General features: G+C 41.3%; 2 protein-coding genes across 2 annotated transcripts; one reads left to right on the top strand and one right to left on the bottom strand.

Moving 5' to 3' along the window:
- Nucleotides 1-2,807: 2,807 nt before the first annotated feature.
- Nucleotides 2,808-15,690, bottom strand: frzb (frizzled related protein). Its single transcript, XM_076104339.1, has 8 exons — nucleotides 15,378-15,690; nucleotides 9,783-10,031; nucleotides 8,449-8,484; nucleotides 8,110-8,169; nucleotides 7,607-7,672; nucleotides 4,987-5,191; nucleotides 4,559-4,622; nucleotides 2,808-4,330 (listed from the first exon to the last, which is right to left on the bottom strand). The coding sequence occupies exons 1-8, from the start codon at nucleotides 15,580-15,582 to the stop codon at nucleotides 4,271-4,273; spliced, it is 945 nt and encodes a 314-aa protein (XP_075960454.1). The 5' UTR covers nucleotides 15,583-15,690; the 3' UTR covers nucleotides 2,808-4,270.
- A 5,679-nt stretch (nucleotides 15,691-21,369) lies between these two features.
- On the top strand, nucleotides 21,370-25,995 carry LOC142964142 (dual specificity protein phosphatase 19-like). The gene is made up of 4 exons (XM_076104329.1): nucleotides 21,370-21,592; nucleotides 22,833-22,879; nucleotides 23,484-23,636; nucleotides 25,789-25,995. Exons 1-4 carry the CDS (start codon nucleotides 21,370-21,372, stop codon nucleotides 25,993-25,995), a joined length of 630 nt encoding a protein of 209 aa, XP_075960444.1.
- Nucleotides 25,996-26,567: the final 572 nt, after the last annotated feature.

Below are 26,567 nucleotides of genomic sequence, written 5' to 3'. Positions count from 1 at the left end.
CCACTGCTTAAAAATGTTCTCTCGCACTGTAATTATCCAAATGACCGAAGGTACTTTCCACTTCTGAATATTGTTAGACCAGGACATTTCTGGATATCTCTCCCTCTCACCCTCCTTCTCACCCTCGCTGTGTTTTGCGGGCAGCTGGAGGTCAGCATTGACGTAGCACTGCTCCATAAACCACTGGAACCACTTACTGTGTGTGCGTTCTATTGTTTCATGATGTGAAATGGAGCAACAAGTTGGACAAACACTGGCTGAGGTATTGTGGGAACCAACCTGGTATTACTGTGTGTGTGTGTGTGTGTGTGTTTGGATGATGATGTCAGATTTGTCCGATGTCTGTTGGATTGCTGAAGCTGTGGTTTGTGTGTGTTTGAGTTGGACAGCAGCGCTTCCTCAGACGCTGTACTCTGATTAACAGATGTAAAGTTTACCGCTTTGTATTTGATGCTCCTATTTCTCTGGATACTGTCAAAGAAATACAGCAAACCCCTAACTCTTAACAACTAAAACACAAATGAATATTATATGTTTAGGGCTAAAACACTCGGTAATACTGGACTGAACTAAAGCACCAAAAGTACCAAAAGGACAAAAGACCAAACCAAATATTCGACCAAACCAGGGCTGAAACTACAGAGAATATTGAACCAAACCAGGGCTAAAATACCAGTATGTACCAGACCAAACCAGGGCTAAAACACCAGTATGTACCGGACCAAACCAGGGCTAAAATACCAGTATGTACCAGACCAAACCAGGGCTAAAACACCAGTATGTACCGGACCAAACCAGGGCTAAAATACCAGTATGTACCAGACCAAACCAGGGCTAAAACACCAGTATGTACCGGACCAAACCAGGGCTAAAACACCAGTATGTACCGGACCAAACCAGGGCTAAAACACCAGTATGTACCGGACCAAACCAGGGCTAAAATACCAGTATGTACTGGACCAAACCAGGGCTAAAACCCAACAAGAATATTGTACAGATTGGGCGAGGACACCAGATCATATTAGAACAAGCCGAGGCAAAAGCACAAGACAATATTGGACAAACCACGGCTAAAAAAACACAGAATATTGGACCATACCTGGGTCAGAACATCACCAAATATTGGACCAAACCTGGGCTAAAATAGCAGAGAATAGAACAAACCTGGGCCAGACTACCAGAGAATATCAGACCAAACTGTGGCTGTGAACCACAGACCAAACGAGTGAAAACACCACAGAATACTGGTCCAGACCTGAGCAAAAGCAAATAAACACTCAACCGGTAAACAGAAAGTTGACTGCAATGACATGACTCTGCTCCTTTATTTATGTTCGCTTAATGTGTTAGCATTAAGAACTTTTTCAGTTGATGCAGTGTCTCGAGGCTTCCAGCTGTTTGTCTTTGTGGACTTTCTGCCCTCTAGTGTTGAAAAATCCCTTCACGCAGCTTTAACTGCTTTCAACGAGGTCAGTCGGTATGAAAATATTCTGTGTGTGACTGTTTGCTGTGTCAGCACTCGAGAACATGAATAGAGCCACTCAGAGCGGAGGAACAGACTACACCTTATACCAACACCAGGTGTGCTTTCAGCCGAGGCAGTCATCTGAAGTCAACATGGAGGAGAGGAGGAGAGAGGAGAAGAGTGGAGGAGGATAAGGAGGTGTAATAGCAGTAAATCCATGAAAACATTTTCTCTTCCCTCTAATGGAAACTGCAGCTGAGAAAACACTGCTGCAAATTAGTAGGCAGGAACTACTGGAAGCCCGCCTACACACACACACTGAACATACCAACACACACATACTGGCTGTGTTTAATGCTGCTGCTCTGTTTTGTTAAACAAACTTTACTCCCATCAGTAAAAAACACTGAAGGTCTAAAGGTTCAACTCCTCTCTTCTTCTGGTTTGAGACTCGCTCTGTGTTATGAAGGTCTATTTCAGCCCAATTTAGACTCATTTTTTATATTTTTAAAACTATTTATGTAAACTAAACGGCACCACTGCCCTCTGAAACACATTATAATTACATATGTGATGTTTGACAATTTAAAAGATAATTTTGCACGTCAAGAAAGTTGGATTTACGATACAACCCAGACCGGAAAACCCAAACTGTTGCATGGATGAAAAATGGAAACAAAAACCGTACAATTTGGCCTGTGTAGACGCAGTGTAGCCTCGCTTGTTTACGTTATCGCTAGCTTGCAAGCCATTTTCCCCCTGTGGCACAGAGCAGGTGAAAAGTACAAATCACTGAGCTGGTTCAGATGGTTTTGTTCAGTTCAAAGATGCGTATTTTATTCACTATTTAGTAAAATAAGTAGCACACTTCTTCACATCTTATACCGCCGTGACATTCCGCGCTGATTTTGTCTTCTCTTCAGTAGAAAGCTCTGTTTTTTGCCTGAAAACTCGGCCTACGCAACAGCTGTTTGCAAAAGAGTTATTAACACATTATGGTTGTTTATGTGGCATTTGCAGTTTGTTTAGGCAGCAACGTACTGTGTATCACATTATTACTGTGTTTTCAGTCACTAGTGAGGGGATTAGCTTACTGACAATGTCAGATTTACTGTTTAAGACAAGTTTGTAGATGTAGTGAAAACCTCTACATTGAAGTGGTTCCTTCAGTAAAACCTTTTTTCCCGGCACACCGTCTTACAAAGTTGTCTTTTGTTTTGTTATTTGACATATGCAGCACTTTTCATGGCTCCAGCCTTGTGGTAAAGGAAGATGAAGCACAGTTGATTGTGACAATAAAACCCTCCAGACACAAACACCAACAGACGTCAACGTTGACATGTCGTTTTAAATTCATTTTTATTGGTTCAAACAGCTGTGAAGAGTCCAGAGTTCAACATATCCGAGTATAGTTTACTGATAAAAGTAGTGTAGTATTGAGTGTTAGTGTGTTTACATGAAGAGAGTTACTGTGTGTATGACTCTTGCACAAAGACACGGCAAGCGTTGTAAATTGTTGGAGAAGCTGCTATGTTTGCATATTTACTCAATTCTTGCAAATAATACCTCCTATAGGCTTTCAGATGTTGAAACACACAGAGCGAGAAGCAACAGTAACATGTAGATATCATAATGTCGAGGTACGGTCACATTAGTCTTCTGACGTGACGGTACGGCTCTGATGCAGGTTATAAATGTTGAGTTTGTGGTGTGGTGGTGTGATGTCTGACATTAGAATAACATCTGCATTTCTAAACACAGTGTATCAGTGTTTTTATTGGCTGGCCGAACAATCAAAGATGAACAAAGGTGAACTGTGAACTGCCGGAGCCGGCTGGAGATCGCACCGAAACAGAATTTGTCATGCAGGTTTCCATATAAATTGTTTGGATTCTGAGCAAATATTCATAGGTCGGAAGTTTAATGTGACTGTACCTTTTCCAACTCCCCTCCCCCGATATCCAACAGGAATTACATCACATCACTCAAACAAGCAGACAAAAAGTGGCACACTCCGCACTCTTCCTACAGTATAACTTTACAACCTGTCCAACAGACATTTGTCGTTTTCTGTTATGGGGACACACCAGAGGAGGCCCTGGATCTAAAACAATACTCATGTCAACTTTCCATCTGCCAACATTCTGCTGCTGCTGTTGCCCTTGTTGTTCCTGGTTGCTGTAGTTGCCGATGGTCTCGTTGCAGTGGTTGCTGTTGGTTTTGTTGCTGTCTGAACAAAGGGTGAATATTATACTTTCCTTTTTTCGCAGAGTTCACTAACGTCAAGGTCATGGCTACAGATCTATCGTGGTCCAAAATGTCCAAGTCCAAATGGCTTTTAATGTCCTCCGTCACACCGCCATGGTAACACGGCCAACATCAAAAGACTGTGACCATGGAGAGGGGCTGTGGAGGCAACATGGCCGCCACTGAAAATAAACGTGTTCCAAAAAAGTGTCATGTACATAATGTATGGCTTTGCGTAGGGTTTAGTACTACAGGTCCACCCCCTCTCTTGTCTTTTTGAGTGCTTTAGGTGTATATACACACACGCACACACACACACACACACCAGACATACACTGCATACACATACAAAAACATACACACCACACACACATAGAAAATACACTCACAAACTCACACACTAAACGCACACTAATTAATGTTTATGCAAAGAAAATAAATGACAAAAATCTGACAGATGAAGAGATCAACTACATTCAGCTACAACAGCCTGTGATAGTGCAATATCTACACACACACACACACACACACATACACACACGCACACACAGTCAGATCTCAGTGGTGACTCCGGCGCTGAGCTGCTCGGCCTTTCCCCTGCAGGATCTGATCCCATCTCTGGACAAACAGACAGGAAGGGAAATTAATAATCTGTTACTCCAAAAAACGAACTACTTACATTCGGTGTTGACTTTATACCCAACATTTCCAATCAAACTCTCGTTAAGATGGTGCAACAGGCTGCACGTAAAACAGTTCACTTCAATGCAATTCAGAATCAACTTATAAAGCCTCCACCGTTATTTCACATGTAAAATAGTTGCTGTCTTTGTATTAGATTCGCACCTTGATCTTCCTGCCCATTTTTTCCTTCCACCTTTGAGCAATGGATCCGTCAATCAGGAGCAACCTGCAACCACAAACACGGTGAGGTTTATGTAGAGCTACTCACAGGGTTTTACAGTGGAGGTGACCCCAGCTTACCTCAGAAGAAATTATTACGATGTTTTTAATCTTCAGGGAAACAAGTAGTGGTGCTACGTTTAGTCAGTGCAGCATAAAAAACAAACATTGGAGTTTGAGACAATTAGCCAGATCAGTGGCTGCTGCATTGCAACTTAGTTTGCTAACCACAAATTGCCTCAGGAGCCTGCATTGAGTTGAAGTTTAAAGATATAATCGACTAGCTGGACATTTATCCAACCAATTTCCTTGAGGAAACCATGACGTCCATAACAATACTTTTACTATCTGTTCCAACTCTACGCTCATACCTGGACATCTCATCGTTCTCGTAGCCCATGATGAGGTACTCCTCCCCAGGAGACAGAGGAGGACACAGGCAGGAGGAAGAGTAGTAGAGCGTCTGCGTCTCCTTGGGAATGTTGACCAGAGAAGACTTGAGCACCTCCTTAACCTCCACCACCGCTGTGGGCTCCAGACCGCGGTTCCTCACCTCCTTCACCCTCGCTCTGATCACTGAAGGAGAGAGTCGTCAGCATACATGGACACATTGGACACTGGAGTTTAAATCTCACACTGAGCTCGCAGGGCAGGCTTTAAAAAAAAGAAAAAAATCGAATTCTTGGTTTAAAGAATAAAACCTTAAGTGATTACTCAAATTCGCTGTGGCCTTGTTCCAGACCTCTGAATCGCTGCCCACATCTCTCTGGTGCAATTTAATAAATACAAATCAAAATAAGTGAATAAAACACATTATTCCAACCATTTACCATTTCTCCAGTATAGTTTTCATACAGCCTATACTTGAAACTATTTGTCCATCGAACACATCAATAGTTTTGGTTGTATTTCTTATAATCAGTCAGCCGGAAGACCGGCCGCTGTCCTTGGTGCTGAAAGGACAGACGGTTCTACGGACAGTGATGGCGTTATGGAGGTCAAAGTTTGCGTGGATTGGATGCTTCCGTAGTTTGGGGCCAACAGGACTGCAGTTGTAGCCAACCGTGGGCCCATTTGTGTCCTACAAGAGCTGAGGGACATGTGGCCAATGAAGAGCCAACACACTACTGTGGGCTAAACTCCCAAAATGACCTGCTTCTTTAGACTCACTGGACTTAACCTCTCAATTATAAACCTCTTGTGTTTTTCTAGTTGTCCTCTTTGAAACTGTTTAACAATTTTTCTGTCATCCTGCTTCGGGTCCAACAACGAAATATGAGACACCTGTAACCTGGAGGCCCTCCTCTCTGTTTTCACCACTGTCTCTCTATCACTTTGTGGTACTTGCTGTTTTATAGGTTTTATGGATACAACCATCCAGGATGCCCAACAGCAGCAGCCCACTGCAGGAGAACCAGGTAAACCTTTATGTTTTTCATAGAAAAGGCTCCCTTAATGAATTCAAGCAGTGTGGGACTGCGAGGAAAGCACAATAAAAGCTCCAGGAGTAACAGAGCGACAAATTAATAGAATGCGGCTTTTAGACGGGCCGAGTCTGTTGATGCTTTTAAGATACACTTACTTTTATTCTCTAGTTTTTAATTGTGTTTAACCGGTTTTATCCAATTCCCTGGGTTTAAATTGTGTTTCTTGTTTCTATTTCTGTCTTGTAGTATTAATTTCCATGCACATAAATGTCTCAATGCTGGTAACAGTAAGCTCATATATATGTCTTTGTAAAGCACTTTGGTGCAAACAAGAACGGAGACACCATCGCACGTATTGCATTAAGAAACTAGAAAAACAGCACAACCAGTAACAGTATGTGTGGTGTAGCAGGTTGGAGTCAACAGTAAAATCAACAGCAGTGTTAATTAGCAAAGTGAGCACGCCAGCAGTCAAATTATAAAGACCACCTTGTTGTGCACTCTGACGTGCCACCATGCTTCACTAAACTCCTCCATTTTAATTATATCTGAATATTTTGTAAGTGAGCTCTTGTTCTTGATGACGGCTGGAAAGAAAATCTAAAATCTTCCCCAAATGGATTCTGTGGCCAAAGAGGCATTTGCAAGCTCAATAAGTCCACATGGAAATCTCTGTCGGATTTGCCAAATCATGCCTGTGTGCTGTAATCATCTGGAATAGCCTTTCTGGGCTTTCACGGTTAGTGTGTCTAATTTAATCTAAGAAACCAAATAGCCTCAGCACCAGAATATTTCCCTCTACGTGGAGGAGAAAAACAAGTCAGAGAGAAAGAATCTGCTGAAGAGTTTAGTCTCACGTTGATGTCTCACATGTAGTGTTGAGAAGAGACGAATGACTACCACATGTGATGCACAGACCATTCTCACTGTAAAAGCTTAAAGGTTTGATTCGGAAATATACCAACAACTAGCTTTAAGTTTAAGTTGCATGCAGACGGCAACCTCCGGTTCTGAAGAGTGAAGTGTGTTAAGTGTGTCTTAAACTTGCAGTATCTCTACTGACCAGCAGGGGGCGACTCATCCGGTTGCAAAAAGAAGTCTGGTTGTATAGAAGTCTATGAGAAAATGACTCTACTTCTCACTTGATTTATTACCTCAGTAAACATTGTAAACATGAGTTCATGGTCTCAATCTCTAGTTTCAAGTCTTCTTCAATACAGCATGATGTTCATTTAGTAAAGTATGGTCCATTTAGAGTCAAACAGACCATAAAGCGAAGTATGCTTTAGGGCGGGGCTGCCTTGTGATTGACAGGTAGCTACCCTACCGGAGCTGTATACGGCGTCTCTACATCACTCTTCCGCCGTCCAAATATGGTCACTTCTGTTCACTGGTTGCAAAAAAGCCAAGATGGCGGCAGCCGTAAACCAAGATGGCGACGGCCAAAACGCCAGACTCAAGGCTTCAAAACGGCAGTCCACGAACCAATGACATCACGACACTGAATACGGATTCTTCTGTCTCATATTTGTAAAGAAACGTGTGATAGTCGGAGATGACTCACCATAGTTGTAGTTGTTCCTCTGGTAGTTTTTCAAACCCATCTTGACTATCTTACACCTACAGCGATCTACAGACAGACACAAAAGAAACAGAGTGAGGGATCATGGGGATCATACTATTTAAAAGAAAAACAGAATCTATGTTCAGGCTCCACCTCCTTAAAAGTCCATATTTCCTTAAGGATTCCTTAAGTTTAACGTTTCTGTGTAAACTTATTATGCGAGGCTAAATACCCATGTGCTGTCCTCTTTGTTAACTTCTTTTTTTATGCCATCAGACTTCCCCTGGTAACTCAGCGTTTAACGTCACAATGCTATGAATTGTGCAGAAATGCGGACTTACAGAAAGTGTGCTTAAAGGGATTAAAATTAAGCACTCGACAATTTGACAGCGGGGACAGCCCCAAGCCCTCTTGCACTTTGAAAGAACGCGACTCAAAGTCTGTGAATCCGTGAGTGTGTACATTAGGATTGGGCCGTCGAGACAGGTAAACAGACAGGTTACCTCCATTTGGTCCTCTGCAGTGGAGGTTGTTGGAGTCCATTGGAAAGTCTGGACTGGATTCTGTGAGAGGATCAAACCCAGAAAAAATCTGCTATTTAGAAAATATAGGTGAAACTTGTTTCTATTTGTATTTAGATGCACATTAGCATGTTAGTGAGAGATACATGGTTTCCAGAAGCAGAACTGACTGGCTGCGTTGTTGTTCGGTCTTTTGTGGAGATTCTGAGGTGGTATGTTATATTTATGATGATGTGTCCAATAATCAGCTAACACAAACAAGCTAACTTCTAGGAAAGCAATCACAGTTTGGGCAGAGAGAAGGTCAAAGGTCAGGCTCACCCGGGTTACACCTGGCTGGGTCCTGGTAGTATGGATCTAGAGAGACATTGTGCACAGAGAATGACAAATATTAAACCACTTTGCGGTTTTAACCATACACTCTTAGGCTGCAGTGTTCATTACAGCCACAACATGAAAGCGTTGGAAAGAACAAAGTAATTTTGCTGTAATTAATTTGAAATTAGAGCCTTAAAAAAAACGTTTCTCCTAATTGTTTGGGGCGAGTTGCTGGATTGGTGCAGCGTTATCGGTAATGTAGATGCTATACGGTGGTGCCGTGGTGAATTTTAATCTTCCCCTGTAGTTATGACCTGTAGGTAGTGACCAAAAAGTTAAGATTGTGGATACAACGGACCGAAAATTAGTTTTTTTCACAGTTTTGGGAGCTCAGACATCCAGAAGGAGCTGGTAGTAAAACACAAGTATAGCCACAAGACTCACAGTCTTGTTTACTTACTCATCACCTGTTCTCACCAGGTGAACGATTACTTTTTATTGGGTTGTATTTTGTGACAGCAGGGCTGTAATTTTCGCGTCTTTGAATGCACCACCAAGTTTCGCGACGATTGGAAACAAAAAGGCAAACTGTGGCTGCTTTTGATTTCTGTTCCAACCAGAGACAAGCTTGTTAACGGCAACTTTCAGACTGGAGACTGGCCACTGAAAACCCCAGGAATGACTTGTCCACCCTGGCTGAACCTCAGAAAATCAACAAATCACATCGAGGGAAAATCCCAAAACCCTGCTGAGCCAGGGCCGCTCTGAGATGCGTGGGCGTATCGTTATGGAGGTCAAGGGGATTGAGATGAGTTTTTCTTTTCAGAACCTGCTGGTCGAGGGACTGTTTAAAGAAGCAGAGGACAGTGAAGGTTTTATTGAGTGTAAAACGAGTGGGCCGCCTGTATCAAGGAGCTCTTTGAGAAAATCAGTGGGAGTGAAGTCGGTGGGGAAATGACTCGCACTGTCTGTTCGAGAGGGAGCAGAAACAAACTGCTGAGGGTAGAAACATGATAGAAAACAGTGATACGACTCAGCTAAGCAGGGGAAACTGCTTCCTGATGGTCCATGTTTTTCAGAGAAGAGGGTGAAATATCCTTATTTAGAAGTAGCCTCCATACTCCATTAAACGTATATCAGATTAATATGTATAGCTGAGAGGTTCTGTGTGCTGTTCCTCCCTCTACCTGTTGCCTGTCCATGAACTTGAATGTTCATGATAGACAGACTTTTATTTAAGTTAGCTAGTTTTGACACATATGAGATCTCAGCTGCCCTCGGAGACAAATCTCAGTCACAGGAATAATAATGACATGAATGACAAGCGTTAGTGATACCTGGTCCCTCTGCCTTGACGATGGCCTCAGGCGAGATGCAGACTCCGCGGTCGTACAGCGGCAGCTCGCTGCAGGACAGGCTGTCTGGCCAGCTGTGGTTGTAACGCTTCATCACCGGCTCACAGCCGTACTTCGCCCGCTCGCACACCGCTTTACAGGGTTTGATGGGCTCGTGCTGGAAGTCGATGGTGCAGATGGGAGCGTACATGGCACACAGGAAGAAGAGCAAGTCCGGACTGCAGCCAGTTCCTGAACAGGCAGGAAAACACAGACAGGTGTGTTACAAGTTGAGTCAGTTAAAGTGGCCTTAAAAAACTTCTTGTGTGAGGAAATATAAACGATAATAATACTTTAGCTACAGAATTTTCCTTTTCCATTTTTGGATGTATTTGAGGAAACCATGTCTGTGTTTTAGGTGTTTCTCATTGACTGACATTTGAAAGTCCTCTTACATCGGTGAATGTATGGTGCATTCAGGGACATCTGGCCAACCACACACAGGACCTATACTGATTTTCACCCTGCTGCATACAGTTCACACCTGATGGATCCAGAAAAAGTTCAACACACACACACTTAGAAACAAGGGTTCCAAAAGGGTTCTTCCTGAAGAGCTGAGGTTCTACCGAGAGCCATTTGCTTCTGAAGAACCTTTTTTTTGAAGAAATAGTTCTTTGTAAGACTATGGCCTCCGTTAAGAAACCTTTTCATCCAAAGGAGGCTTTTTGGAAGGAAAAGTTCTTCAAGGATTGTTGAAAGCATGGGTCCTCCCATCCCATCCCCCCCAAACATTTGTGAACCACGAGTGTTACCCTAGAGCACATCAGCCCTTTAGGAACCTCTCAAAACCAAAGGGCCACTGAATCAGGTCTCCATGACCGCAGGCTACCTTGTTAAAGTAAAACCAGGGTAAGGGTGATGAAGGCCGTAAGAGCAGTCGCGTATATACACACCCAAAAACTATGAACCCCTGGGTGGGTTCTCGATGACACCCATGGAATATAAAAGATTTCTTGGTAGAACTCCTTGGGTGTTTTTTTTAGCTTCCTTAGAAGGTGGAAAGGTTCTGGATAGAACCCCCAGAGAGAATTCTGGGTGAAACCATTAGACCATAGAAGAGTTCTCTGTAGAACATCTCATAGAGGCTTCTGGGTGAAATCATTACACCATGGAAGAGTTCTCTGTAGAACATCTCATAGAGACTTCTGGGTGAAATCATTAGACCATAGAAGAGTTCTCTGTAGAACATCTCATAGAGGCTTCTGGGTGGAATCATTAGACCATAGAAGAGTTCTCTGTAGAACATCTCATAGAGGCTTCTGGGTGGAATCATTAGACCATAGAAGAGTTCTCTGTAGAACATCTCATGGAGGCTTCTGGGTGAAATCATTACACCATGGAAGGGTTCTTTATAGAACCTCTCAAAAAGGGTTCTGGATTGAACCTTTCACAGATAACTCTAGGTATAACCTGTACGTGTGTGTTATATGTAGAACCCTCTGAAAGGGTTCCAGGTGGAACCTTTATAAATGGTTCTATCTAGAACCAAAAGAGGCTCTCCCATGAGGACAAGCCAAAGAACCCGATATGGTTCTAGTTACCGTTATTTCTCAGAGCGTGGGCAGAGGAGGAATATGTGTTTTTTATTACAGGATTGAGGTTTGGCTGCACAGCTCCACAATGGAGTCTCAGAAATACTTTGAACTTGTGACCTGAAACTGCTTCCTGGTTTTGAGCCTGCAGGTCTTTCATTAGGACATTTTTCTGGTTAAAGCCGATTGCCTTTCCACTTTCTCTCTCCACTCCTCCGACCTCAGCTGAGCTCTAACTTCAACCAATACACGAATGTACTTATTGGAGACAGACGTGTATGCATCATGAAATATAATGGCAGCCGATGAGGTTGTCCACATGCTTTTAAATTTGATTTAGGATATTTAAAAATGGGCCACAAAGCCTGAAGCTCAGCACAAAACACAGATGAACACAGATGAACGTGGCCACAAACTTTTGCATCATACAATAAGTTCTGTTCAAAGATAGATACAGTTAGCTAAACAGCTAACTCATATACTTGAAGATTGTACCTGCAATTCAAATATCTTTATGAATTGCACAGAGATATTTTAACCGTTATTCACAGGGAAAAAATAAAAAAAATAACACCAAAAGTGGATATAGGAAAGTGTCTATGTCTTAACAAGTGTCTGAAATATGAAGCAATGGTTCTTTAAAAGAAAACCACAAGAATTAAGAATCAGATATAGTTCATTTAAAAAAGAAGCTTGGCCAGAAAGAAACAGAATAAGCAGCACATATTTAGATAAATAAAACGAAGAAATATGTGAAAAGAATAGTTAAATTATAATCGTGGAAAAGGAGACAAATATTAAAACGTAACCTCAACAAGAACAGCTCAGGAGCAAGAATCTACAGCCAAACTAGCAGCTCTGTGGGGCTGTATTTACGAACTGTGAGGTTTTGAAATCACCAAAGTCAGTAGTGTTCGTCCTCTGGGGAACATGGATGTCTGTACAAAATGTCATGGCAATCATTCCAATATTTGTTGAGATATTTCCGCCTGGACCAAAGTGGTGGACAATCCGACTTTGCATACTATTTAGTAATGCATGGCTAGCATGGCTAAAAACAAGCGGCAATGAGAAGTGAAAATTGTCTACAGCAGAAAAACCCAAAATAATGTTTACGTTTTAAAGATGAATATGTCAAAGATAGTCAAAGAGAGTGACTTTGACATTACCAAGATGGGGAAAGTGGGTTTCAGGCGCTGTTTGACCATCTGACAAGCTCTTCTGTTGGAGCATCTTGTATACTGTCACATCCTAGACATAGAGTCTAGGTCCCACCACAAACCTACATTAGCTTTTTAAAAAGGAGCATCGATGTGGTAAACAGCTTGAGGCTTTAAAAATGATTAATGGTTGCAGTGACATTCACGGTTTGTACGTGTTTAATATATACTTTCTACAGAGACAGACATCCAGATAAAGAAAGTGAAACTGTAGATATACTGTACAAGGTAAAAATATAATCTGTGTAAACAATACATACAGATGGAGATGGTGTATTTTTACCGAACGTGCAGATTTGAAGAGCAGCATTATCAGCTCAACTTATCAAACACACAGAGTTTGTGACATCTGGTATCAGCAGGTGTGTGGAGGAGAAAAGTCAAAAAAGTCAACAGGGTAACAAGTTCAAGTCCGTTGAACTATTGAAATCCTGAACCTTCAAAGTTAAAAAATGTACGGCAGAGATCAAAGTGATCAAAATTTAAAAATTGTATTTAATTGGCAGGTTGTAAGAGAAACTACAAAAATAATGATTTGGTCTCTTTTTTTTATCTTTTAGTTGGAAGCAGTGCATGGACCTGAGAAAGGAGGAAGAGGAGGAGGAGGAGGAGGAGGAGGAGGACTGGGTGTGATAAGATATGATGAAGCCATGACGAAGTGTGAAGGTATGATATTGACACAGCGGTATGTTGTCAGCTCTGCTGTACATTGTGCGAAGGAGTTTCACATTGTAAAAAAGAAAAAAAGAATAATTCGTTATAAAAATGTTCTGATGTTTATTTTTCTCTTCCTTAGACTATGTGACCGTGTATTTAAGTTAAAAGTTCTCCATCTTTTATTGCAGGTGGGAAAAAAGCACAAAGCCAACAATATACAATCATTTGATCCTTTTCAGCATATCCACTTATCAGTTTGACGTCCAGGTGCTTACATGGGAAAGTATTCAGTGCTTCAGTGACAGGGAGGGAAATCCGCTATTTCTGTATGTTATTTCTATGGTGGCAGAAGCAGAAGCAGAAGCTCTTGGACATTTATTTGTGATGTAAACTATGACGCCTACACAGTTTATGTGTACAGTTTTTGCACTCGCCAAACAGCTGAAATGTAAACTGACATTTTGAAAGTAAACAGCTGCAAGTGAAACTTTTTTTTTTAAATTTTCCAGTACACACTCAAAACCACTGTGTTGTTTTGACCCACTCATATTTACTGTGTTATTTACCCAAACTGAAATGTGGTTATTTTGATGACGTGTTAGACGCAACAAGCTCAGGTTTGATCATAAAACTGTCACAATTACATTTAAAGAACGACGTGCGTATGACATTGTGAAAAGTGAAAACGATGAACATTAGGGCTTCAACGATCAATCGATTAATTGTTTAGTCAATCAACAGGAAATTGACAGGATTAATCATTTTTTCGAGCAAAACTAGGATGATTCTAGGATGCTTTCACTTGACTGATCATCATAGTGATTGTAATCTTCAGGTTTTAGTCAAGATAAGACATTTGATGACATCACCTCTTGCTCTGGAAAACTATATGTTTATAGACTTGATGACTGTACGAGAAAAAAGATTTATCGATTTTGAAAATAATTTCCTATTTTGTCTGGTCGACGTTCATCATTGTGATGTTCAAAGAGTTTCAACCAGAAGTTTGTATTTTCAACGTTCTTCCTGTAAGCAGTTTGATGAACGCCTGAGTGACTGAAATGTGCCTAACTACCCAGGACAGTGATATGTGGTCTGACTGTCTTGGATCTTAAGTCAAACCAGAAACCAACAGTAGGCTGTAACTCTGTAACTCAACATCAGGCTGCTTCATCACTGACTGCTGCAACGGGAGCCAATGTTTTTCCCTTCTTGAGTAAACTTAATTAAAATGATGGTTTCCACAAAAATGTTTCCATGAACTGATGGTTTAAGGTTTCCTATTGCTCAGTCAGAAGAGTTCAAACCAGATCTCCTGCAGATATTAAACAGGAGAAGAAGACCAAGCAACAACAGCTGCCAATGATCTGTTGGAAACGACCGAGACACATCAAGTCAAGGTTCAGTTCACCTAAATGATAAATAAAGTTTTTGTCCCGGGTTTTGTCTCTGCAATTTCTGTGTTTGCAGCATTAAACTGTCATATTTGAAAATGCATTAGTTTTATTATTGAATAATCTATAATCTAAAGTATTTTTTGATTCATCAATTTATCATAATTTCCCATATCTTAAAATAATCAAATTGCTTTCCCCCGAATATTCAACTCAAATTACAGAACAATAATACGACTCACAGCTATTCACATTTGAGAGACTGAAACCAATGAGGTTTAGGCATTTGTGCTTTAAAAAAAAGATTTAATAGATCAAATTTGCAGATGATATTTTCTTGATCTTTTAAACATAGGCTAAATACATCTTTTAAAATATTATTATTTTAAAGGATATATAACTCACATATCATTAATAGGCCTATATTGTGTCATGATAATTATTTTAATTATCTTAATGTTTTAAGAATTAAGTAATATTTCACATTAAAAGTTGTAAAATAGCCTTAAAAAAGTCTGAAATATCAACTTCAAGCTGCACGTTGTGCACAGAGGAGGAATGGTCAAAATAAATACAAATAAAACCACAACAGGATCTGGATGCTCCACTGTCATAAAGTGCAAAACTTGACTTGAAACGTTAGTGTTCTGTACAGTATAGGCGCGAGGGAGTTAATTAAAGTCCATTAAAGAATTGATTAGCGGGTAAATTAGTGGACAGACAGTAACTCACCCAGCAGCCCTTCATACTGCTCGATGGCCAGCACCGCGTTGTCCTGCGTGCTGTGGTGGAGGTGGTTCGGCATCTTGGTCATGTTCCACGGCATGGACCGGCACAGCGGGATCCGCACCGACTCGCAGGACGCCGCCCGGACCGCAGCCGGCCCCAGGGCGCAGGACACGGCCAGCAGAGACACGCAGAGTCCCGGGGAGAGCATGTTCAACTGGAGTCACGTTCCAGCGCTCACGGAGCTCCGGTGAAGTCTCGGTCACTCACGGTGAGTTAGATCCAAATAAGGACGTGGTTTTCCTGCTGATTGGTGCTTTTCTGCTGCCGCTGTCCGGTCTGCAGGCAGCTCGAGGAAGCGGGAGGAGCCGCTTATTCAGACTTTCACCTCCTCCTCTTCCTCTATCCCCCCCCCCCCCCCTTCTCCACAACTCCCCTCCTCTGTTTTCTTCACCCCTCCTCGTTCTTCTTCTTCTTCTCCTCTTCCTCTTCTCTTATCCTCCACGCTAGAAGAATAGATTCCTTTTAGATGAAAAGTCAACACCGGTAAATCCGTTAAAAGCGCATAGATGTGTGTGTCATTACGTTTCATGAAACCATGGGCAGTACTCACATCATTTAATTTAATCAATACAACATTGTTTAAATACTCCATTACAAGTAAAAGTGCTGCATGCAAAATGATTAAGGAAAAGTAGGACCTACTACGAAATGTAGAGAAGTAAAAGTACAATCTCCTCAGACATGTGTAGTCTATTGTACTGTCATTATTAGGTTGTAAAAACAAACAGATTTGCAAGTGTTAACACTTTTTTATTTTTCTATTACTTCATACTTTTTACTCCACTATATTTACCTGACAGCTTTAGTTACTGGTCACTTTACAGATAAAGATTGTATTATAAAATACAACACATTGTTTAAGGTTAAACAAGTGGTTCTAAACTTTTTTGGCTTGTGACCAACCCCCCAGAAAATCTGTGTGGTTGGGGCCTCTTGCATTGTTTCACATGTCTCTTGAGTTATATACTCGACTGTTCAAATTATCAATATTTCACAAACAAATCAAAGAGGAATGAAAAGAAACCAGAAACAGATTTGTGTATCTACTTCTTTCCATTCCATTATCCAAACCACTTAATCTATTCAGGGTCACGGGGTGCTGCTTCTTCTTCTTCTTCTTCTTCTTCTTTCCTCTCCCATTAATCCTCTCACGACCCCTCAGATTTATTTTATGACCCCCTGGAGGGGCCCCACCCCTAGGTTGGGAACTTCTGACTAAACTAGCTAACTGTATATAAAGTAGATAGGTAACTGTAGAAACTGCTGGTGGTGGACACCAGCAGTTTCTACAGTTACTTCCACCACTGGAGCAGACTGAAGCCCAGTTAGCTGCTGGAGAATCTGACTACATCTCCCAGCATGCCCTGCAGGAATTCCGCTGTATACCATGCTTCTCCACCATGAGCAGAAGCTAGCAAATATGGGAGTCAAGTAGATGCTGATTAAGTGAATTTACAGTTTTTTTGTAAACCGCATACCAGCAAATAAAGTTCAGTTGACCCTTTGCTAAGCCCCGCCCCTCGCTACTCCTCCGTCAACCTGTCAGAGCTACGTCACCATGGAACCCACACTGTCACTAACTGCACTCCCCGAATTATAACATTTAAAAAAACATTTTTAAGTGATTTTAGGGGGATGACAAACAGTGAAAACAGGTTAAAAAGATAAAGATCACAGTGTAAAAGTAAACCACCTCATCACCTGGAGATCGAGACAGAAGAAGTTAAGTCACAACACTGCTGCTGAAAAGCCGGGTAGGTCTTTATTCACTGTTACAATCATTAAAAAGCAAAAGCAGCATGTTTATGCATTCAGGAGCTTGAGTTTTTATGTAGAAACGTCTCCCCGTCACCCTCTCCGGGTAACGAGTATCATTACATAAAGTTTAACCATGACGAGCTCCAAATCCACAACACCAGTCTGAAAATGAAGAAAATCTACATAGTGGGCTTCCTGTACTTTAATCAGGCTTCTCTTGGTGCTTTTGAGGAAGACACGACAACTTTTGCACAGTTGTGCACGGACAATTTCTTGGATTTAAACTTCAAGAAAACTAAAGAGATGGTAATTGTTTTTTTTAGAAGAAAACAAAACGGCACCGCCTGCCACAAAATAATTACAATAAATAATGGAATAATGTAAATGGTCACTTTGCCACTTCAAAAATCAGTGAATTGCAGCAGAGAATGTACTTTGTACACAAACGTAGCCATTTTAAACGTACACTGTCAGATTTGTATGTTTTATACACGTATGTTAGAGTGTTCTGTCTTTTGGTCTTATCTGTGTGTTTGGAAACATGCCCAAACAGGAACAAGCCGGGCTGCAGCCACTACTACAAAAATGGAAATAACTTTACATGATAGTACACATCCCCTTCACTCCAAATTCAGGCGCAGCGACCTGACACGGGGAAAGAGACTTCTACAAAATAAAATCAAAAGAAGATAAAATAACTGTTTTATTCCTCAAGCCATCAGTATGAAATGCATTTTAATCCTCAAGTCTCTTAGTTGGTCACTTGCACTTTTGTTTCATATTTGATCTTAAATCCGATTTTAAAGTGGATTAACTGTTTTCATTTGATTTCACTTCATTGTACATTCTGTCTCAGTCTCAATGTGATCTGAATCTGAATCTGGCTGACTGGTTCACCAACTGGTGGTGACATTTGACCCCAGCAGGCTTGTTGCATTAACAGCTCGGTTATGGGTCCATTAAAGCTGAGTATGACGCAGCAAACTGCAGTGTGGGTGCGTGTGTGTGTGTGTGTGTGATAGCAGTAATGGTTGTCAGATGTTGGAGGAGCTTCCCATGTTAGGGTCAAGTTACAGCCAAGACACACACACACACACACACACACACACACACACAGGATCTCTGGGTATTCTGACTCATGGATCAACATGCAGAGAACTGAGTCAGCACTTTCCCTTCCATCCTAACTTCTCTCCTCATCTCTTTCTCTCTCTCCTATTTCTTTCCTTTTTTCATTTTTCGTTCTCTCGGTTCTCATGAATTCATCTCTGGCAGTCAGTTAGTGACGTAAAAGCTGCTCACAGGCAGGACAAATCTTATCAGCGGAGCACACACACACACAGACACACACACATTCCAATGCAATCAAAAACCTTCTCCTCTTATCTCCTTTCTCCTTGTTTCCTTTCCTTTCCTCTCCTCTTCTCTTTTTGAGATCCAAAACAAACTTCTGTAGAAACCTGACCTCTCTCTCTCTCTCTCTCTCTCTCTCTCCCTCTCTCTCTCTCCCTCCCTTTGTGTGTGTGTGTGTGTGTGTGTGTGTGTGTTGTGGCTGTTGTTTAGCCAGAAAACTGTTTCTCTCTCCCTCTGTATGTGGAAATATTCTTGGAAACTACCAGAATCTTTTCCAACGAAAATAACACTGCAGCTGTGTACACACACACACACACACACACATGCACACGCACACGCACAGACACACGCACACGCACGCGCACATGCACATGCACACGCACACGCACATGCATACAATATTGCAAATGACTGAAAGTAACCTGCAACAATAACTGATTTTGCGACAGAGCTTTATGGTGGAGCTAAAGTTACATATTATCTGAGGGTGCACTTTATTACACTTAAACACCACTAAATGCCTAATTAACCTACCACAATACATATTTACAGTTAGTTACTGTAATTTGCAAAGCATTATGGATATTGTGCAGACGTCATTTACTGTCACTTCATTTATATCTTATCTTTCTACAACTGCAATAAAATGTGAAACAGTGCTAGAGTTCATTGGTGCATTACTGCAAAAGAATACTTTATACCGATTTAGCATTGTACTCCTTTAACACTGTTGGACTCAAGATGGTTTATTTCACACATTCTTCTTGTCAAAACTTGCTGCATCCATGACACAATGCAACTCCACTGCTGACAGATTCAGGTGTGTTATGTTAGCAGCTGCTAGTGTAGCCTGGAGCCTCTAGCCTGCAGCAGAGATGAGGCTGCAGAGGTCTGGTGAGCTCAGACGCAAAAATAAAACAAGGCATTAGGATATTCACATTCTGGATCTGTTTTTACTGTTAAAGCTGCGAGACCTTTGTTTGTATAAAACCTCGAGTGCTGTAGCTTTTGATATGTTTTCGGTCTGTTTTCGGTCGGTTTGACTGTTTGTCATCAGGATTACGGAGAAAGTGCTGGCCGGATTTTTATGAAACTTGGTGGAGGGGAGAAGCATGGGCCAGGGAAGAAGCCATTACATTTTGGAGTGGATTGACCTTGGCGAAGGTTGGCGAAGTGCCCGTTTAGTTCACTCCCAAAACAAAAGCTGATGTGGAAAATGAGTGGAGACAATGTCTGAAGGCAAACATTTCACTCACTTTTGATTGGGAGACTGAAAATACAATAGGACACAAGCTCAGTACACCTCTTTTGCCACCTTCTTTTCCCTTTCTAATAGGCTGTATTAGAGAACATCTTCACACTCATCACAAACATTACCAGAGTCCACTTGGAAGCGGGACCGAGGCCCTTCTTTTGCAGACAATTTCAAACCACAGTTTCTGCGGACTTAAAGTCTTTAGCAGCTCATAAAAGCAGGGCTGTGGCTCTCTCTTGTGGACCACACTGGAAACAACATCCTCCACCGATACGCCCGTTCATATTATAACTTTTTTATCCTGATGTGATGATTATTAATATTGTCTAGTGCCATTATGTTAAAAATAGGTTTCATGAATTTGTAGTTTTGTTTGGTGTGTTTATGAGCTTTTTTCCCCAAATGAGATCAAAGAGACCACCACTAAAATGTGCCATGTAGTTTATTTTTCTTCATATATATAAAATAAATTAATTGAATTGACTTTGGTGTAGGTCTGTGTTAATAGTTATGTACTTGGTAGATGTGTCACTGTCACTAGTGACAGACAGACAGGCAGCAGGTTTCACGTTACACTGCAGCGGTTCAGTCTCACCTCCAGCAGAGTCTATCCAGTTCACAGCTTAACTCAGACAGACCGACTACAGGACTACAACTAGTAAGACTGGCTTTCTTCTGGACCTGGTCTTAAGTGGACCAGGTTTAGTCAGCAGTAGGAACCTGGACCAGACATGAGGTCTTACTGAACCAAATGTGATGATGGAAGAAGTGTGTTCCTTTTCTGGAAACTGAGCTGGATCACCACTCTGCTCTGGTGTCTGGTGTTTAAACTGGACTAGAAAGTGAACCGGTGCCATTCTGAACCAAACCGGACCAACGCTAAACCAACGCTGAGCCTCTGAAGAAACAGGTTTTTTTTTATAATATACACTATACACAAAATATCTCATGTATAGACTGATTTCTCTGCTAATAGTAGTGTTCTAGCTGTTTACGATGTTCACCATTTAAGTATGTTCGCATGCTGACATTAGCTAATTAGCACTAAACACAAAATACAGGTGAGGCTGCGCCAAAGCTGTACTTGTGTGTTGTGCAGGTGTTTAGTCACGAACTAAAGTATTTTACAAATTTAACTTTGAACCTGCATGGCGCTGGATAAAAATTCATAAAAATTCCCAAATTATTACAATTCATCCTCAGGGGAACATGAATGTTTGAAATCAATTTCATGACAATCCATCAATTAGCTGTTCATTTAAAACCACAAATGTAAACGTCCTAGTGCCAGACAGTTGAAGATGTTGAGATTTTAAACTGGATAAGTTAAAACTTACAAAACTACATTCCCATCATCCTCAGCTGTACTTTGTGTTTAGTGCTAATTAGCGAAACTAGCAAATATTGAGCATGTTACAACTACAGTGTAGATGTATTGTTCTGTCATTTTCTATTCAATTTTTCCTAATCTGTCATAGGTTATTTATTATAAATATCATCCAACTACATTTCATGTGTCGTTTCAGGTTCACTCCAGTTCATTTTAGTTCAACCTGGTCTGGTCTAGTCATGCAGTCCCTGACTGAGGAGATCCAGAGTTTCTCTCGGACGCGGCTGAGGAAGCAGTGCACCCGCGTGACATCACTGAGCGGCCGTCGCATCATCGAAACCTGGAAGGGCTCTACGATCACCGTGGTTGAAGACCCCGCCCCCCCAGAGAAGATGCTGGGATACGTCCCCGACACATCCTGGGACCTGCAGGTCGGCATCGTCAAGCCCTACCTGCTGCTGGGTGAGTGAACGTGACACATAACGTCTGGCTGGACCGCTGTCACCCCCGTGTTGACCGCTAGTACAGTTCTGCCACTAGGCAATCCCCCAAATTCTGTGAGAACAATCAGAGATGGCCTTCCATCCTAAAGTCCACCTTCAGTCATTTCTGATTCAATTTGTGTGGAAAACGTGAGGAAACAGATGAAGTTTGGACGAAGAGGTGGATGGTGAGACATGTTTCTGTGATGTTCTGGATTGCACTTAGTCCAGTTATTCTTGTTCCCTAAATCATTACAATAGTTCCAACAACCATCAAGACCAACAACAGGAAACAATCCAAAATTTGAGTCTGTCATTTTACTATACATCAGTATGAACTAAGCCAAAGATAAAATACAACACAAACAAACTCATAAACCTTTTTAGTTGATGATTCACTTTGCACCACAGGTAACTCCTCTCCTTCTTGCTTTTGACAGCTTAACAATTATGTAAAGCTGTTCCTCAGTGTCAAAAATATTCTATTCTATGAAATAGAGATCTGGCAGCTGATTTACCTGTTATGTGACACAGGCTTTGGAATAAAACAACATTAATTTACAGATACTGTTGGACCTCCACAGCAAGGATGTGTGTGGCTAATTAAATGTATTACCTGCAAGCTTATGTTTAAAATAATGACTGCATGCATTGTAATCAGAAGAAAATAATAATTCAATAAATATTGGAAACATACGATATTGTAAAAATGGATTTTCGCTCCAGAAATGTAAGAGAGCACCAAGCTAGCAAAATAAAAATGACAGTGTCATATGGATGTTTACAAGTGAGGTCCCACTGCAGTTATGGTGACTTGTATACTTCCAACGACAATGGGTTTGTCTATAAAGCAGCATGACCCACTCGATGGATGGGTCCGCTCCCTCCCGCCTTGCCCTGTCCTGGGAGTCACCTTCAGTCCACCAACACTGACAACCGCTCCCCGGCTCAGAGTAGAGGGTAACATGAGCCCAGACGTGGGGGAGGACAGAGGGAGAGGTGACTCAACAGGGTTCACTGGTTCACAGGTGGAACATAAATGACCCTTTGACCTGCAGTAGACACAAATTCCTTTTCAGGTTAACTTGATTCAGCACCCTGGACAGCGTCTTGTGGCAAACAACGACAAACCCTAAACCCATAACTAACTTTGTTAACTTTGTTGTATGTGTGTGTGTGTGTGTGTGTGTGTGTGTGTGTGTGTGTGTGTGTGTGTGTAGGTTCTCAAGATGCTGCACATGACTTTGGCACTCTGAAAAACCACAAGGTGAGATCACCCAAAGCATCATGGGAATCCTGGTGGCAAAAACTCAAATTATGTTTATCCCACGTGAGAAAAGGAATAAAGAAAAAACAGCAACAACTAAATCAATTTCAAATTATTTGTTTCATACAAAACAGCCCTAGAACATATATTTTATTTTAAATGCCAATTTATAGCTTTTTCTGTTTGCCTAATTCTAGAAATAACAATATATGACAAAAGGTACATTTGAAAACAGATCTTTTTTTCTCAGTTTCTGCCCTCCTTCCCCCCCCCCCCAAATTGAGCTTTTACAAACAGATCTTCAGAGTGTGCATTCCTCAAAACGTCGCCTTGGTATTTCAGTGTGTACGAGATAAACTGAGCTTTTACAAAACGATGACGTATGCTGCTCAGTGAGGGTCGGTAAAGTTTACAGGACGCCCTTTCTCTTTGATCGTTCAGTTTAAATGTCACAGCAGAGCTGTTGCTATTAAGTAGTAGTGACAACGTTAAAGCCTCTTAATAATGAAAGTTAAAAACAATATTTTATGGCTGTACATCATCATTACTCCTAAAAGGGATCTTTATCAAGATAAAGTTACTACCTCCTCCTCTTCCTCATCAGGTGTCTCACATCCTGAATGTGGCCTTCGGGGTGGAGAATGTGTTCCCTGACCTGTTCATCTATAAAACCGTCAGTATTCTGGATCATCCCGACGCTGATGTGCTGCTTCACATCCAGGAGTGTTGTGACTTCATCCAGCAGGCTCGTAGCGAGGTAACACATCACTCTCATTACTACGGATTAATCCATTAATCCATTCATTGACCCACAGTCCTCAAACACAAAGAGCGATATAAAGGAGTGTATGTTTTTAAAAAAAAGTTTAATGCATAGATTGAAACCATCAAACACTTATTAAAACTGACTTTTAGCTATCAACAAATAGATGACAAATCAGCTGAACGTGAGTCCTCTTCAAAGATCCTTTCTGCGAACACAGTAATGGATGTCTCACTCTGCAGAAGAATCAAACACCGATGTGTCTGTTTCTGAAAATGTTCCCTTCTCCAAGCTGATCTCATATGTTGCCGTCACATGTTTCACTTTAAGGTGGCCAATCATCATTAAAGAAAAGACAAAGTGATCGGCTTTAATATTGTTGCTCGCAGAAATAAGAAGAAACAGGAATTTTAAAGATACTGGAAACTAAACAAATAAGGGAGGTGAGAGCTGCTGTAGCTCAGGGGAAACCAAATGACTGGATCAAGTCCAACAATGGGAAACAATCCCATAAGGCCAAGTAAAGGGATTATGGGAGTAAGGAGACTAATGTAAGGGTCTTAAAATGAGGGTTGACATGTGACGCATGTTTCGACATCTCCTCTCCTCTCTCCTGTTGTGAATAATAGATGTTTAGTTTTGTTCATGATTTATTAAACTGCACACAGATCAGTGTCATACGAGCTTTTAGCAGCGAAGCCTGCGGCTCACCTTAACATGACACCACACACACACACATACACACACACACCCACACACACAGCAAGTCATTAGGGGTGTATGATTACGCGAAGTGTGTGTGTGTCTTCATTATGATATTGTTAAGTGTGTGTATGTAGTAATTCCAGCCCTGATAATCAAACTGATGCTTTTACATTGAAATGCAGGGTCAGATTACCCAGCAGGCCATTTGGCTGGTAATGACCCTCACGTATTGCCGCTGCAATGACAATGACAGCATCATGTGACTGAGTTCATGACTGCAGTACAGATTCATAAAGTGGTGGAGTATGCTAAAAGGGTTTTTGCAGCATTACGACCCTGGTGAAAAAGGTCCTAAAATGTTCAAGCATTATAATATATATGTTAAAATATTCAGATGTGCCTGAAGTAAATTCTATTTTCTTTTAATCCAAGGTTTCGTGTCGTGTCTTGACATTTTTGGGTATTTTTTCGAAAGGTTTGGGCTCTAAAAACCTGGATGTTCAGGAAAGTTATACTACCAATGTATACCACAGTTTTCTAGTTGAACCTTCAAACTGATATTTTCAAGTATGTACCTGAACCAAATTTCTACCTGTTTGTTCACATATTTTCAAATTTTTACCCATTGTTGTTGTTATGGTGCTAACCCTAATTTTGAAGTTAGTCCAAATACAACACAATGAACACATTCCGGTCTAGTTTCACCTGAATGTTCAGGCTTGTACACATGCTCTTCTCAAAATTAGTTTGTTTTTGGTGAGAAGAAAAAATACAAACTTATCTGTCTTGATACATTTTGAGTAAAACTCATGTTTTCCGTTCTCTCAGTGGTCAGATGAGAAGGTTGATACCAGCTTGTTTCTGCCTGCAGTAAGCACAGACCTGATGCGAGGCTCAGCCTGAAATCTGGGGCACAGCTGTGGCAAAAAAACCTTCCATGAGAAGGGAAATAGAGGCTGTAATGGAGAGGATAATGGACACAAACAAACAAGCTATCCATTAACTAAACAGCACATCAGTGATGGAGCCTGTTGTGGTGTAAAGCTCAACAGGCTGAAGTCATCTCTGTTCTGATGGTCTGTAGAGCCCTCTAATGTTCAGAGAGCGTCCCTGCAAATCATGTTGATGCAGTCAGACACAGTTGGAGACTAGCTGGTGAACGTACTGGAGCATAAAGCAGCTATTTCCCTCAGGAGTTGGTGGAGACCTAAAACAGAGCTAAAAGAGAGTGACTATTGGACTATTCATCAGGTGGACATAAACACTACTTCAATTGGATGATCATGTTGATCTGTGTCTGCTGGATGTGTTAATAGGCAACTGTTTGCTGACAAGTTTGACAACTTTATAAGAAGATATCGTCTTGTAGAGTTTTTCTTCCCCCAAGTGGCTAAAATCAATTTAGCTCAAATATCAATATTTCCTTCTGTTTGTCTCTCAGAAAGGCGCGGTGTTGGTCCACTGCAACGCCGGTGTGTCGCGGGCACCGGCAGTTGTCATTGGCTACCTAATGTCATGTGAAGGCCAGTCCTTTGACGCCGCCCTCTCATTGGTCAAATCGGCTCGGGCCGCCTCGTCCCCCAACCCTGGCTTCTTGGAACAACTGAGGGGCTACAAAACGCTGATGATTAACGGATCCAAACACTGAAGGAGGAAGTGAAAATGCTATAAAGGGCAGTAAGATAGTTTAAGTTTGACTTTAATGAGAAATATTTCATGTAATTCCAAGACTTGAAATAAGTCATATTTGTTTTTTTTTGCAGCGTCTGTCTTTGGGTTTGGCATAAGATACCATGCTGGAAATCGATTCATCCAAATTCCCAAAACATATGACTGTCTTCCTCCAGCAGTATTTATTAGATGTGGTTTTATTTGTCTAGGTTTTGAGACAAAAATGCATTATTTTCTTGTTATTATTAATGATGTCTTCTTTGTGTTTTGGTGTTGTTATTCTCATACTCACGTCTGTGTTTTGTTGAATTTGATTAAATCTCTGTGGGGGGAAATTAGTTCTCTGCATTTGAACCATCTTCACTGTTTCGGAGCATGAAAATGAATAAAAACTTGAATGACAGACGTAAAAATGTTTGCTGTAACTGCTCACTGTTATTACTGTTATTACTGGTAAAAGCGGTGTGGTTGCAGGTTCACGTTACCGCAGTTTTACAATGTTGGAGAACTACGGTGGCCTTCAGGTAACGTAAGAAAGCGAAAGGCTCT

The sequence above is a fragment of the Anarhichas minor genome, unplaced genomic scaffold (genome assembly GCF_050575085.1).
Source record: "Anarhichas minor isolate MPS153535 unplaced genomic scaffold, ASM5057508v1 ptg000004l, whole genome shotgun sequence".
NCBI lineage: Eukaryota > Metazoa > Chordata > Actinopteri > Perciformes > Anarhichadidae > Anarhichas > Anarhichas minor.
Note: the sequence above shows the minus strand (reverse complement) of the source record. Positions and strands in the feature narration are given on the sequence as shown.

Coding starts and splice junctions, on each gene's coding strand:
- LOC142964142 (XM_076104329.1), top strand. CDS start 21,370: ATGCAGTCCCTGACTGAGGAGATCCAGAGTTTCTCTCGGACGCGGCTG. Junction 21,593..22,832: donor CAAGCCCTACCTGCTGCTGG/GTGAGTGAACGT, acceptor GTGTGTGTGTAG/GTTCTCAAGATGCTGCACAT. Junction 23,637..25,788: donor TCCAGCAGGCTCGTAGCGAG/GTAACACATCAC, acceptor TTTGTCTCTCAG/AAAGGCGCGGTGTTGGTCCA.
- frzb (XM_076104339.1), bottom strand. CDS start 15,582: ATGCTCTCCCCGGGACTCTGCGTGTCTCTGCTGGCCGTGTCCTGCGCC. Junction 8,170..8,448: donor CCCAGCCAGGTGTAACCCGG/GTGAGCCTGACC, acceptor ATCCTCTCACAG/AATCCAGTCCAGACTTTCCA. Junction 4,331..4,558: donor AAATGGGCAGGAAGATCAAG/GTGCGAATCTAA, acceptor CTGTTTGTCCAG/AGATGGGATCAGATCCTGCA.